Below are 13513 nucleotides of genomic sequence, written 5' to 3'. Positions count from 1 at the left end.
ATATGCTAAGAATTATATAATTTGTTCATTGTCTATAAGAATTGTAACCGTTCAGTGCGTTTTGAACACTGTGGCTTGATCCAGAAAGCAGTGAAATATTTGTCTGACTTTAAGCACATAAATAATCTAAGAACTATTTATCTTCTTACCAAAACTGTCCATAGTGAGCCTGATTGTGGCTATAGATGGGAGAGTGTTCATGGATTTCAGTGAGTGCTGGGCTCATACTGGGATTCTTTCTTGTGTGATGGTACGCTTAGTTTTACAGGTAACAGTAAGTGTATGAAGAATTCATCCATCTGTCAGGTTACTCTAAGTCAGTTTGATGATCATCAATAACTCTGGGTGTTCATTATCTGGATGAACAGCCTGAAAATCTCGAATTTGCATAATCTGATAGGGAAATGTCATGTGAAAAAAATTCTTTGAAGTTTTCTATGGCTTTCTTTTCCTGGACAGAGACAAGAAATGAAAAAAAATCCAACATTAAAAACAACATTTAAAACTGTGAAATGAAACTGGCCAAATGAATAGAGACCAACAAATATTTTGAGTGAGGATTTGTACTAATTCTAATATAAATATAACTTTTTGCATTTTATCCTCAGGCAGTAGCTTCAGCTCTTTGCTGTGCTTTCTAGAAATGCAGTGAATTAAGAATTCATTTATCAGTTTGGTAATTTTATAGATTCAATGTGTATCCAGTTTTTACTAAAGTAAAAAGTATAGCTTAATTGAATATAATGTAGACGGCTACTATTTTGATGAAGAATAGGCTGCCACATATTCTAAGTATTGGTCATTCACAGTATAGTTAAATAAGTTAGGGAACTTACTTTTAAAAAGAATACTTTATACTGGAAATTGGAAGAAATACGGAGAATGTCTCTTCTGATCAAAACCTGAATTCTTATTACCATGTTGTGATATCTATGTGATCTGTTTTTAATTTGATAGGTGAAATATAAGCAAGGTTTTGAGGATACAAAGACTCACTTCCACCTGCCACTGGATATGATAAACTTGGTACATGCCAGGAAAGCCCAGGCTTTGGTCAGTGAACAAGAATACAGACAGCTGCTACACCACTACACTTCTTTGACTGATGATGTGAGATTGCGGTGTGCCAAGAATGCATACAAACTACAGAGCGAGGTAATTGCAAAACATTCCAGCTATATTTCCCTTTTGGGTCTGATGCAAGATAGTTCTGTTCCAAATCATGACAGCTGATGGTATGTATTTGAGCAGCAGCTGAAGGATAAACAATGGCTATTCCCCCTTGATTATGTTCAGGAATGAGATATTTATCTTATTGGGCAGTTGTACAATATGTGTGATCACACCATACTGAGAGATGAAGTATAGTAGTCTTTGGTGATTGGGCAGAGAAGTGTTTGCAAGTGGGGATGATTGCAATGTTGGTGAAATACTCTTTTTAAGGTCTTGCTAACATGCAAAGTGTTTACCAACTGGTATTTGAGTTGGGTTGCACCTGGGTGAAATTCATGTGTACTTCCGCAAGAAAGATACCTATTGTTAAACATCTGATTTGTAAGAGACTTGTAAACTCTGGACCAAGACATAACCATTGAAATTCTGAGAAGGATGGGTTTAGCTCCCTACGTAATCTTGAGTAAAATTAACTGGATAATGAGTTACAAATTCAAGGTTAGGCTGTATCTGTAGGCATAGCCCTGAGCAAAGGGCTTTTAATAGACTACATTGCCTCTGGAGACCTCAGGAGGGGCTGTATCTTAAAAACAAGTCTGGCCCCAAAATGCTGCTGTATATCAGTTTAACACTTTCAGCCAACAGTCTTAAAGATGGCAGACTGTATTCAAAAAAGCTTAAACATCAGATGCCAGTAGTGCTGCCTTAACTCGGGTGAAAACACATGTAATAAGAGATTCTGAGGCAGGTTTCCATCCATGTCTCTCTTCGGAATTGGGAGTGAAATGCTGGTTGCCAGCAACATGTCTCAGAGTGCAGAATTTAACTCTCTTACTAGCTGGTGCTAATAGCTGGCAAGGGGTGAGGACCAAGCTCTAGGATTGTCCTCTCTTCCCTTCTGACTCACAATGGATATTTCCTATACACAACACCGTGATGCCTTTGAGTCTAGAGATTAGCACCGGACAGACATGGATGGAAGAGGAGCTGGTTCTTTTCCATTTCCATTATAAGTGGATGGCTGAACGAAAACACCTCATTAACTAAAGCTAGTTCTTCCCTCAGTAAGCAGTAGCAGTTTCCACATATCCATCAGGTAGGCAAATCTGTGCATTACTAGTTGTTTGGTCTTTATAGCTCTTTTAAAGCAGAAAATACCTCATTCTTCTCATCATCAAATGAAATAATATTTATTGTAATGTATCTACCAGTAACTTATTGATAACTTCTGGAAAAGTAATATTTACAATAAATCACTGCTAGGTTTGGTGGTCTGGAAAATATTTTAAGAAAGTCTGTACAGTGGCTTAGTGCTATTTTTCCTTAGTGTTCCCTACTTATATTATGACCATTCAGAACTGTTTAAAAGCAAGGCTATTTTGTCTGCATTTCCACTTATTAAGAAGTTACCAGCTTTTATTTAAAAATATTTTCATACACTTTTCTAAACTGATCTTATTTTATTGATATTTATAAATAAATAGTATGTAGCTGTGATTTATGTATTGTATATGAAGAAAATACATGTATCTAGGAAAAGTTTTTTCAAGGTTACAAATGGAAGTTAGGAGCCCAGGTATCGTTTGGTGTTCATGAGGCTTGGTACTCCTAAGAATCGTGCACCTGTACTGTAGATCTGTCAGTGCTGTATGCACACGGACACATATATAAACACAAGAATGCAGGGTAATGTATATGACTCTCTCTGGTAGATACTAACTATAATGGATTTATTTGAATACCATTATTGTGTATTTTTGGATGAATAAATATAGGGCATCTCAAATGTAAACTTGTAATTACTTCTGCTTGGTTTTCCTTAGAATTTATACCGATCTTTATACATGAACTTTATGCGAGGAGTTGGATGTATTACTCCAGGGGCCCTAGAGATTGAAGGAAAGAAGAAAGCTTCTGAACTCATCAGCGAGGTAACAAAAGAGGGTTTTGATTTCTCCACTACAAACAAGAGTTTGTCAGATGTCTTTCTATTAAACTGGGCTGGCAAAGTGACTCACTGGATAATGCTAGGCTCCCTCCCCTTGTGTTTGATCATTCCATTCATGTCCTAACTGCAGACGGGTGAACCTGATGGAGTTCAAGGTTTTGCAGACTTTGTTAACTGTTTTTGCCAATTTTTTCTCCTGTGATTCAGACCCAGGAAGTTGTTATTTTATGTTAGTTATTTTCGTTAAAATGGGCTTTTTAAACTAAAAATAAGGCTGTGCATATCTCTAATAAGTACCTTGTACTGTTTCTCAAAAATTAGACTGACCTGTGGAGCGCCCAATACATTACACTGTCCTCAGCTCTGCTCCTGCTTTACAGTCTTAGTCTGTTTTTCACTTGTTGCTTTTGTGTGCTATTATTTTTACCCCTCTGTAACTGGATTTTTATCTCCTCTGTCTTACAGTCTCTCCTAGTTTCAAATCTTGGATCTATTTCCCATATTCACATAGATGTGAAACTGAGAAAAATAAGAGTGTTCTTCCTAGTTGTGTTCTCGTGAATGGATCCCTGCTTGCAGTGATCTTGTAGTTATTTTGTTCACAGTTCTGACATAGGACCACAGGCCAGGTGGAACCTCATTTTTCTCACAAAAAAGTTCAGCGGGCTTGTGCAGACCTTCTCTCTGGATTGGATTGCCTTTACTGTAATTCCACTAGCCAGGGTTAATGACACCAAGAGTGGAATAACCTCATTACTGTATTCAGCGTATCAGCACTTTTTACACTTTTTTTTTTTAACACCTTATTCCTTACTTACTTTTCATTTCCCCAGTGAGACTGGAATGCATCAAATTCAGAGTAGCAAAAGGTAAATTAGTCTAACAGGTAATAGACACATACCCTTTACAAAGTAGAGTTTTAAGCACAGGAAGCAATACTAGACCACTGGTACTGGGAAAAAAGTCCCTTATCTGACAAGACAATTTAGTTATTCTGTTCATTTTTCTTTGTGTGTGAACTCAGACTAAATATCGTCAGCAGCCACATTCCTTCAAGTACACATCGGTGACAGACTCTCCTGGCCTCCTTCATGCAAAATTCAGCAATATGATTGCTAATGAGGTAGGCTCTCCTAACGTGAATCAGAAAATATGCTTTTCAAAATGCAGCGAGCTAGGGATGGAAGAGTGGGAAAGAGTTCTGAAAGCAAAATGCATCAAAAGGAAAGCAAGCATCACTGATTTGTGCTTTTTCACAGTTAGATCACGCTTCATTATTTCCAAACATTTAATACCATTTTTGATTTAATAGCTTTTAAAAATCTTAAATAGTACCCATACAATAGAGTCCAGTTATCAGGGGTTTTTTTACATGAAACAAACCCTGAAAAGATCAGTTCTGCGGGGTGTTCTTGAGGGAGCTCATTTGCATAGCATGGTCCACTTTAGAGGGCTCCTAAAAAAATAATCTTTTTTCTCATTTTTGAAAAACAAGACAAAACCCATAGGCAAATTATCAAAATAATCTGTAATAACATGAGGAAAAATCCAAGCTAGAAAATATGGCCAGTTTACCAGAAATGCCTGCCCTTTTATTTAACACACATTCATGGCGCCCTTAATGTTCTTAGATCCACTTTTGGCCTGCTGGGAACACATCAGTGCAAGGCTAAGAATGTAGTGGGTTGGCATCACGATGTGTGTATAAAAATTAATGTAAAAGTTTTTTATGCCCAGAAAAAAAACCCCATGCAATTGCAATGGTACATTCTTAGCTGGTTTTTGTGCTGCCTGACTATAGTTGTCATAATCATAAACAACTTAAGTCCTGCTGTTATGTTATTGAAACTATAGAGAAAATTAATTGCAATTGTCTATTTTGATCTCTTTCCTAGCGCATGTATAAAGCGGCAGGAGAGGACAGTCAGCATCACTATACACCAACACTGGGTCTGCCTGAGTTTACACGGGCAAGAATAAATGCAGCCAACCTCAGTGATGTAAGAATTTGTTCTGTATGTCTTATACTTACTTGGGATGGAGGATGAATTGTGCAGCGGCGAGGAAGATGGATAAGTAGAGGACTTTTTAGATCTATTCTATTTATGCTTTCCCTGATTTGATTATAATGATATCTATCTCCATTAGTATGTATACAATTGTGAGTAAATTAAATCTACATAAAGAACGAGACATGTTTTGTCTGAGTTAGTAGGAATTCCAAAAGATAATTTAAAAAAATCCTTTGATTATGAAGAATGAGACTGTAACGCAGAATAACAAATGAAAGAAGGTTCCTTTGTTTGTTCCTTTGTGCATTTAAAAGTGAAACAGCAATCTACATGTGCCTTTCCTACTTTAGGCAAAATACAGGGAATCTTGGCATAATCTGCGTGCTCAAGGCTACAAGCTGACAATGGAAGCACTCCCATTCCAGGCTGCCAGGGCCTCCAGAGAAATTGCCAGTGATGTGAGTTGAATGATTCAACCTTCCTTCTTGCCTAATTTCTGTTAACTTCATGTAAAACAATGTCTAAAGCAGATTTTACTGAATTAAAGCAACTCCATAACCATGTGAGACAAGTGTGAGACAGAATACATTACTTATGAATGAGATTCTTTGTGAGAATTAAAAAAAAAAAAGAAGAGGAAGAATCACTGCTAATCGGGAACCAAGCTCAGTTAAACATCTTCCAGTGGGAAATAGCTAGTGAATTAAAGTATTTGCAGACAGACAAATCCGAGGGATCCGGCTCCTTTCCAGGCTTTCAGCTCCTCATACAATAAAGTGCCTACTAATTCTGTCCACCCAGCTTTCAGCTGACTTGTGGAAGTGCTTAGTGCTCCTGAATTGAAATGAAGTCAGAAGAAGCTGAGCGTTCTTTGAATCTCTGAAAATCAGGACCTGCCTGTCTGGTTAGGAAGTGAAAATTAGTGGATGCTCCTGTAAATACATGTCCTTTTAATTTCTGAAATAGAGGAAACAAATCTTCTTGCTCTTAAAAATATCCTCTCATTTGGATAGTTGTTTGCAAAACTCTCAAACATGGTGGTATCAATTTCTCAGAAAGCCTAAGTTCATCTCTTCCTCACAAGTAATTTAATAAATCTAAGAAAAACTGACAATTAAACTAAATTTAGTAAAAAAAGTCTTCATTTTGTCTAGTATTTAGTTGCATATTTTATCTCTAATGTGATAAAATATGAATATATTTCATGTGTATTTGTTTTATGAAGCAACTATTTCTAGCTGTAATTTATAATGTATACTTAACCATATTTTGCAGAGTGCTTTTGGTTACAGCCTCAGATCTGCTCTAAAGGGTACAAGTCCATAATAGAATTACATCCACTTACAACAGATCTGAATTTGGCCCTTCATCTTGGAAGCACTTTATAAACATTAGCTACTGTAATTTAATCCCCACAACTCTCTTGTGTGGTAGATAAGTGTTATTATCCCATTTCAACTACATTATGAACTCTTCAGGGCCCAGGCCTTCCCTTTAAAGTTCCAAGCACCCTGTTGATGCTGTATAAATAATCATTATCATCATCATCACTATTTCACAGAGACGATAAATGCAAGATCATAGGGAGAGTCATAGTCCCAGCTACGATGAGAATGAGGGGTTGCTGGTGCTTATTCTTGTGCTCAGACCACCATCTTAGGCTTCTCAACATAGTTATTGATCCAGGAAAACTGAATTTACTCTTTAAAATAGCTGGGTGGCATTAGCAAATCTGAAGGCTACAGAGTGCATGATGTTTCTCTTTTGTATAGATTTTTTTCTTCTGTCTTTGTTTGTTTCTCTTATGTTCTCATTCCTAGTGATGGGAATAAAATTCTATGAGAGATAATAAAAGACAAAATGCTTTGGGCATATTCAGAGAATATATTGAGATGCGCTTAACTTAAATGTTGCAACTACTGCGGTATTTAAATTTGAGAGCAATGAGAGATTCATATAATTACTTTCTGGTGCTGCATATGTTGGCTGTTTTTACAGACAGCATAGATGTTTCAGTGACTTATCCTAAGTTAATTAGCTAGAGTAGCCAGTCTAAGTTTAGCACTTTCTCACTTCTACCCTTTTTTATTTTTAGTACCAATATAAACACAACTTTGTGATGGAGAGAGGAAAGCACATTGGTGCCAAAAGTGTTCTGGATGACACCAGGTTGCTGCATTGCTTGCATGCTGCCAAATTACAGAGTGAACAGGAGTATAAGAAGGGATCCCAAGAAGTGTGGTCTCAGTACCATCTGCCCATGGACATGGTGAATCTTGTCCATGCCAGGAAAGCCCAGGCCTTAGCGAGTGATCAAGAGTATAGAAAGAGGCTCCATGAATTTACAGCACTCCCAGAAGACATGAAGATGAAATGGGCCAAAAGAGCCCACATGCTACAGAGTGAGGTAAAGACTTTCCTTCAGCAGTAAAAAGCCTTTGAGTGACTGGCACAAATTGTGTGTTGACGTTGGGCAGTGCTTTTAGAAAGACCATTTCAAACTTATGTATGAGTAGGAGCAAGATTGAGCTCAGGATTTTATTGCGAGACAAAGTGATGGGATATTTGTTGGATTTAGTCAGAACTGATGAGCAGATATTAACGGATATTCCAGTTATGAAACTCACAATGGCAATCAAAGCACTGGAGAGCTTGTATCCTTCTTTCTTACTCAGTGTACTTGCTATCTGGTATCCCAAATGTACTCTTCATTGCCAAAACTTTTTTGGGATATTCTTGGGATGGTATAGAAGCTGTTGCTAGATGCGGTTCTTTGCCTTTCCAACTCCCATTCCTGCCTTCTCCTGTAATGGCTAACAGATGACATACAGGTAGTTAGATCCAGGAAGGCAGTTTTTTTTACTATTTACTGATGTGTGATGGTGGCTCACATGATAGGAAAGTGGCATTTCCAGGGACTTAGTCCTTAGATCCTAACAGCATGTACTTCAGAGCTTGCCTACAAAGGGACAGGATAGAAGATGACTAAGAACCTCAGCATTTGGCTCTTTGCCTTTAGACCCCACAGGTTAGGAATCCAGAGAAATGATGAAGGTGGTTTTGTCTGACACCCTCACTATCTAGTAGAGTAATGTACAACATGCTTGAGCTAGCTGGCTATTATGTCCTTTTGCATATAGGGAAAAAAAGAAAAAACCTGAAAAAATGGATAATTGGATTAAAGTCACACAGTAAGCCACTGTCACTCTGAAGGAGAAGTCAGAATTGTTGGGATTGTGGGTACTTTACTGGCTTTCACTTTTTATTGGTCTGCCTTGTTTTCTTTACTGGATTAGGAGGTAGAGCAAGCCTTTAATGTGAGTAAAGAAAGAGTAATGTGTCCTCCTAGAAATGGGGTTAATGAGGAAGCATGCACCAGATAAAATAATTAGTATTCCTGACTTGAACTCACCTCAGAAAATTATTTCAAAAGGGGTTCTTTTACGCCCAGTACAAACAGGTTATTACTCACTGCTTTGAGTCATACTAATTCACTCATGGGGCCTTCTCTTGTAACTTGCATATGATACATTATTTAATTCCTGGTGGAATGAACAAATGCAAACAGTTTGACTTTACGATGTGATATGTGCATGGCAAATGAAAAACCTCAAAATGTTAATATGAATCACAGAGTCTTTTTAAAAAACCTTAATAGTTGTAGATACAAAACTGATAGCTAACGATTTTCATTTTTAACAGCATCGCTATAAATCAGACCTGAACTTCATGAAAGGAGTTGGTTGGATGGCTCTGAGATCTCCGCAGATAGAAAGTGTAAAGAAGGCTGGAGAGCTCATCAGTGAGGTAACTGATAAATCTTTCATGGGATAGCACATCTGTAGGAATTGTTTACCATCAAGGCTCCTCGTTACATGACACTTACGAATGTAGCTTATCATTTCCTTTTGATGTGGGAGCCTGTTTATACAAGGTGTAAGTTACCAAGAAGCAATACGGGAGATGCAAGTCCACTGTGTGACACCTGCTGAATATTTTCCATTCCGAATAAAACACAGGAGTATAAACAAAACGTGTAGCAATAAATAAATGCAGTAAACTCCATTATGAAATTCTAAGCAGGTGGTTATAGAAGTGATATAGAAAGATACAGCATTGACAACCACACTGAAGAGGCATTTGCCTGCTCGGTATCAATCATTAATGGAGAAAAAATATGAGCTGTCCAAAGTACAGTGTTTGAAAGCTTTTTGTATGTGAATTTTCAGTGGGAAGTCCTTCTTGCACACACACAAAAAAAGAAGTTTGGTGCCTGGGCACCACAGCAATGATGCAGTGGCATCCCCATTCCCTAGCTGAAAGAGCAACTGAGACTAAAGCAGAACAGTATGTTTTTAATAGTGTGGCTTCAGGAATGTAGCTTTTATGTTTTACTCCAGTTATCACACACTTGTGATGTATCATTAACAGAAATATCCTGTGTTTTTTTTTCTTTGTTTGTTTTTGTTGCCTCCTCCGTCTCAGATAAAGTACCGTCAGAAGCCAGAAAGTTTTAAGTTCACTGCCGTGGTTGACTCTCCAGACTTGATCCATGCTAAGAACAGCTACCTCCATTGCAGTGATGTAGGTTTCATTTTACTATAAGTGATCTTAACTTTTGTTGTACTACAATGCATAGAAGAATTGATTTTGACATTGCTTCAGTTGCATTCAATGACTATTGATTCCACAGAGACTGTACAAGGCTGGAGACTCTGAAGCCAGGCACAGGTACACCCTGCCTCCTGATCATCCAGATTTTATCCGAGCCCGCCAGAATGCACTTTACATCAGTGATGTAAGTAAGCCTTTTACTTTGGGGAGTTGACTTGGTAACTGTCATTAAGGAAAATAAACTTGCTTGGGAATGAAAAACTTCTATGTATATGTAGAAACCAGGTTGTCTGAGCCTGACCAAAACTGAAAAAGCCAGAGGCTGTGGACAGCCAACGTGTTGCTAGCTTTGGGCTGGAGGGATCAGGAAAAGTCTGTTGATTTTTCTTTTGAGAATTGGTTCTGCTTTCTAGGGCAGGAAGCTATTATTAAGGACTTCAGTCCTTCAGTATAGGTATGGTTAGTTACAAATCTAAAACTTTTTACTTATGTTTGGGTGGGAGAGGATGGAGAATCTTCTTTCCTTGACTGTATCATCTACCTTCATGAAGCTGCAACACTCGTGTCGAAGTGATCCCTTAGGCACAGTTGTCATCAACCTGGATGCAGCTGAATCAGTGACTGGAATTGGTTTAAAGGGATTTTGTTTCCACATTGTCCCAGACAGAAGCACTCACTCTACTCCTAATCTACTGTTCACTGATTAAATAGCTGCTGTCTTTAACTGTAGGGTCAGAGTGGCCTCAGTTTGTAAGAAGCTTTGAGTTCCTTGTTTGGTGATAGGTGCTCTATAGGTGAAAGAAACAAATAAGATTTACATTCTTTGAAGTGATAGAGGAGAAGGTAAAAAGACAAAGGGGTGATTGCACACAAATGAAAGGTCAGCCCTAGACCTGTCAGCAGGGTGTATAGTAATGCTTGCATTGCTTCTACCTAGGTTGTCTTGCAGGATTTCTGGCATCTCAATTTACCTTCAAATTAAGCATCACCTAGCACTAAATTCACCAATGAAACAGAAGAATATCTTTTGAAATGTGAAGTGGATTTTGTGCTTGTTTTCATATGGTCACAAACCCCAGAAAGGATGAATCAGACTTACAGAAAGCAAATTAATAAAATCAGAAAGGGACAGCCAAAAGTGTCAGCAGGACTTGCAGACTGGAAGCTATTTTAAGAAAGCTACTAACGGAAGAAGAACCAAATCTAGAGCAATTTCTCTTCAGGATGTGGATGTATTTCACATCCTCAAAGTCACATTAAATATGTTAGAACCGACTGTTATTCCATATGAGTTAATGAAGCCACATGTGGCTGGGGATAGAGGCAGGGATCATTTGAAAAGCTTGAAATAACTGGTATTGAAATTACGATGCCACGAAACCCAAGACATTGCAAATGGATGCATCAAAAGAGAGAATAAGGGCAATATCAATGCAATATTGATGTGACTGATGCATCACAGTTTCTAATAGAAATTAAATCACATCAAAAACAACCACATTCAAGTACAAAAGGAAACCCTGGTGGTGCTTTTCAGATGAGGCATTTTATCATTGTGGTGGATAGAAAAGAAGTTGAAGTGCTATAGAACTGGATAAAAACCTTGGAGATGGTACTGATGACTCTTGATACAAATAAACCCAGTAGGATAAAACATTTATTATTGCAGTTATGGGACTGCGTTTAAGAAACTGCAGGGGGAAATGACTGTTTTGTTCTTTTCTTTTCAACGCAGAAATTGTATAAAACATCTTGGGAACAGACAAGGGCATCTGGCTATGATTTTAGGATTGACGCCATCCCATTCCAGACAGCAAAGGCTTCAAGAGAGATTGCTAGTGATGTAAGAATTGTTCTGTTTCAAACACTTCCCAACCCTCTTCCCATGCCACCCCCACCCTGTAAAAATGGGTGAATTCTGATGTAAGTGAACCTTGTTCTGGTTTGGAAAATTGGTGACCCAGTGAAACCAAATGCTGGTTGAGTGCAAAGATTTCCAACTAAAGGCTCCCATTAATAACGTCCAATACCAGGCTGCTCTGTTTCACTTCAAAGAGTTGTTCTTGGGAAGGAAGCATATTATGATGTAGTTAAATAAAATAGGTACTAGGCTATGAATAGTTAAAGCATGGTCTAGAATAAAGTGGGTCACCTTTGAACACAGAAGACCACAGTTGGCAAGAAAGCTGAAGATGGAGGAGCTTCATTGCTTGAGCTGTGTATTGGGTGTGCCCAAGAGTGCAACAATAAAAGGACGTCTGATTGCTTTTGAGAGATGAGTATTTTGGGCTCCCTAAGTCTTTCTGCTCCTTTAAAAATTAGCACAAAGGGCATTCTTCCAAAGTGTATTGATAGATTAGGAGATGTAGTTTGATATCAAACAAACCCTTGGTCTTTGTGCACTACAGGAAGCATTATTGATATCTAGGGGAGGGTAAGTTATTTCATAACAGAATTTGAACGTAGTCTGAATGTGAAAATGAGATTTTCCTATGCACTTCCTGCAGTACAAATACAAAGAAGCCTTCCTGAGAGACAGAGGCCAGCAGATTGGATTCCTCAGTGCAAATGATGATCCCAAAATCAGGCATGTCCTCAGAGTGGGGAAGCTCCAGAGTGACAACCAATACAGGAGTGGATATGCCCAAAACAGGGTACAGTTCCAGAGTCACCTCAACCAGCCAGGATTCCTCCATGCTAAGAGAAGCCAGCAGCTTGCAAGTAATGTTAATTACAGGCAGCCTTTGCACCAATACACTTGTGATCCTGAGCAGCTAAATGTGAAACATGCAAAGCAGGCCTACAAGCTGCAGAGTGATGTAAGTATAGCTGAGCGACATTGTACTCCCAAGTGCTAGGATCTGTCTGTGGCAATGTGCTTTGCAGACCTTACCTATCAACAAAATCACGTTCTTGAAAGAACTACAGTCTGTTTGCTGAAAATGAATAATTTGTTTATTATCAACTCTGTTGCTCTTTATATGGTCTTTCTTGAATAACCAGGGCATGTGGTTTGATTAGAGCCAAACAAAATAATACACACTGGTGTATGTTTCATTCTCTCAGGTAAAATACAAGTCTGACTTGAACTGGCTCAGAGGCATTGGCTGGACTCCCCCAGGTTCTCACAAAGTTGAAATGGCAAGAAGAGCTGCTGAGTTGGCGTACATTCGGGAAATGGGATTGCAGGGTGCTTCTGCTCAGTATGGATCTGGAGTTGTAAGTAGAGTAAACCATTCTTCTCACGAATCCCAACAGCTCTGCTATCTAGAATGCAGACAGGCACACATCCTATTTAATGCTTTTGAGTGCTCCCTGGAGTCTACAGTTCTCCCCATTATTTGAACAGAATATATATACTTCTCTCACGAAGCTTTGTGGCTTTGTGTATACCTTAATTTGAAGGAACCTCTTGAGAATTCAACACTGTCATGGCTGAGGAATTCCTGTAGGGACTAGGAAGTGCCATGGGATAGGATTTACTTATACAATGGGATGTGTTTCCCTTAACTTGTGGATGTTGTCAGATCTCCAAGTGTCCTGGTACCTCCATGGAAAGCAGAAGTAGAGGTGGAAGGGACACCCGGTACAGCTCCCCCTCTCTTTTCCTAATTTCAGCAAGTCACATCTGTGTTGCTGTGTAATCTCCACTGGCAACTATATTGGCAGGCTCAGTGTAGACTCCTAACAGCATAATGTGTGCTGTGGGAGGTTCCCCAATACTGTGAGAGGCTTTTTGCAAAGGGGGAATGCTCCAGCCTCTTCC

General features: G+C 38.6%; 1 protein-coding gene across 5 annotated transcripts in view; it reads left to right on the top strand.

The window, feature by feature from the left end:
• NRAP (nebulin related anchoring protein) overlaps positions 1 to 13513 on the top strand; it is a 51358-nt gene that overhangs the window by 36719 nt on the left and 1126 nt on the right. For 3 of the 5 annotated variants that reach the window (XM_059821411.1, XM_059821410.1, XM_059821408.1), the window contains 12 exons: positions 958 to 1155; positions 2997 to 3104; positions 4146 to 4244; positions 5017 to 5121; positions 5484 to 5591; positions 7229 to 7540; positions 8836 to 8940; positions 9619 to 9717; positions 9827 to 9931; positions 11483 to 11590; positions 12255 to 12566; positions 12814 to 12995. In XM_059821411.1, the coding sequence (XP_059677394.1) occupies positions 958 to 1155; positions 2997 to 3104; positions 4146 to 4244; positions 5017 to 5121; positions 5484 to 5591; positions 7229 to 7540; positions 8836 to 8940; positions 9619 to 9717; positions 9827 to 9931; positions 11483 to 11590; positions 12255 to 12566; positions 12814 to 12995 (1841 nt within the window). The remainder of the gene's footprint in view (positions 1 to 957; positions 1156 to 2996; positions 3105 to 4145; positions 4245 to 5016; positions 5122 to 5483; positions 5592 to 7228; positions 7541 to 8835; positions 8941 to 9618; positions 9718 to 9826; positions 9932 to 11482; positions 11591 to 12254; positions 12567 to 12813; positions 12996 to 13513) is intronic. The other 2 variants (XM_059821409.1, XM_009809861.2) reach the window with 1 other exon arrangement.

The sequence above is a fragment of the Gavia stellata genome, chromosome 9 (genome assembly GCF_030936135.1).
Source record: "Gavia stellata isolate bGavSte3 chromosome 9, bGavSte3.hap2, whole genome shotgun sequence".
NCBI lineage: Eukaryota > Metazoa > Chordata > Aves > Gaviiformes > Gaviidae > Gavia > Gavia stellata.
This window is presented reverse-complemented; position numbering and strand designations above follow the sequence as displayed.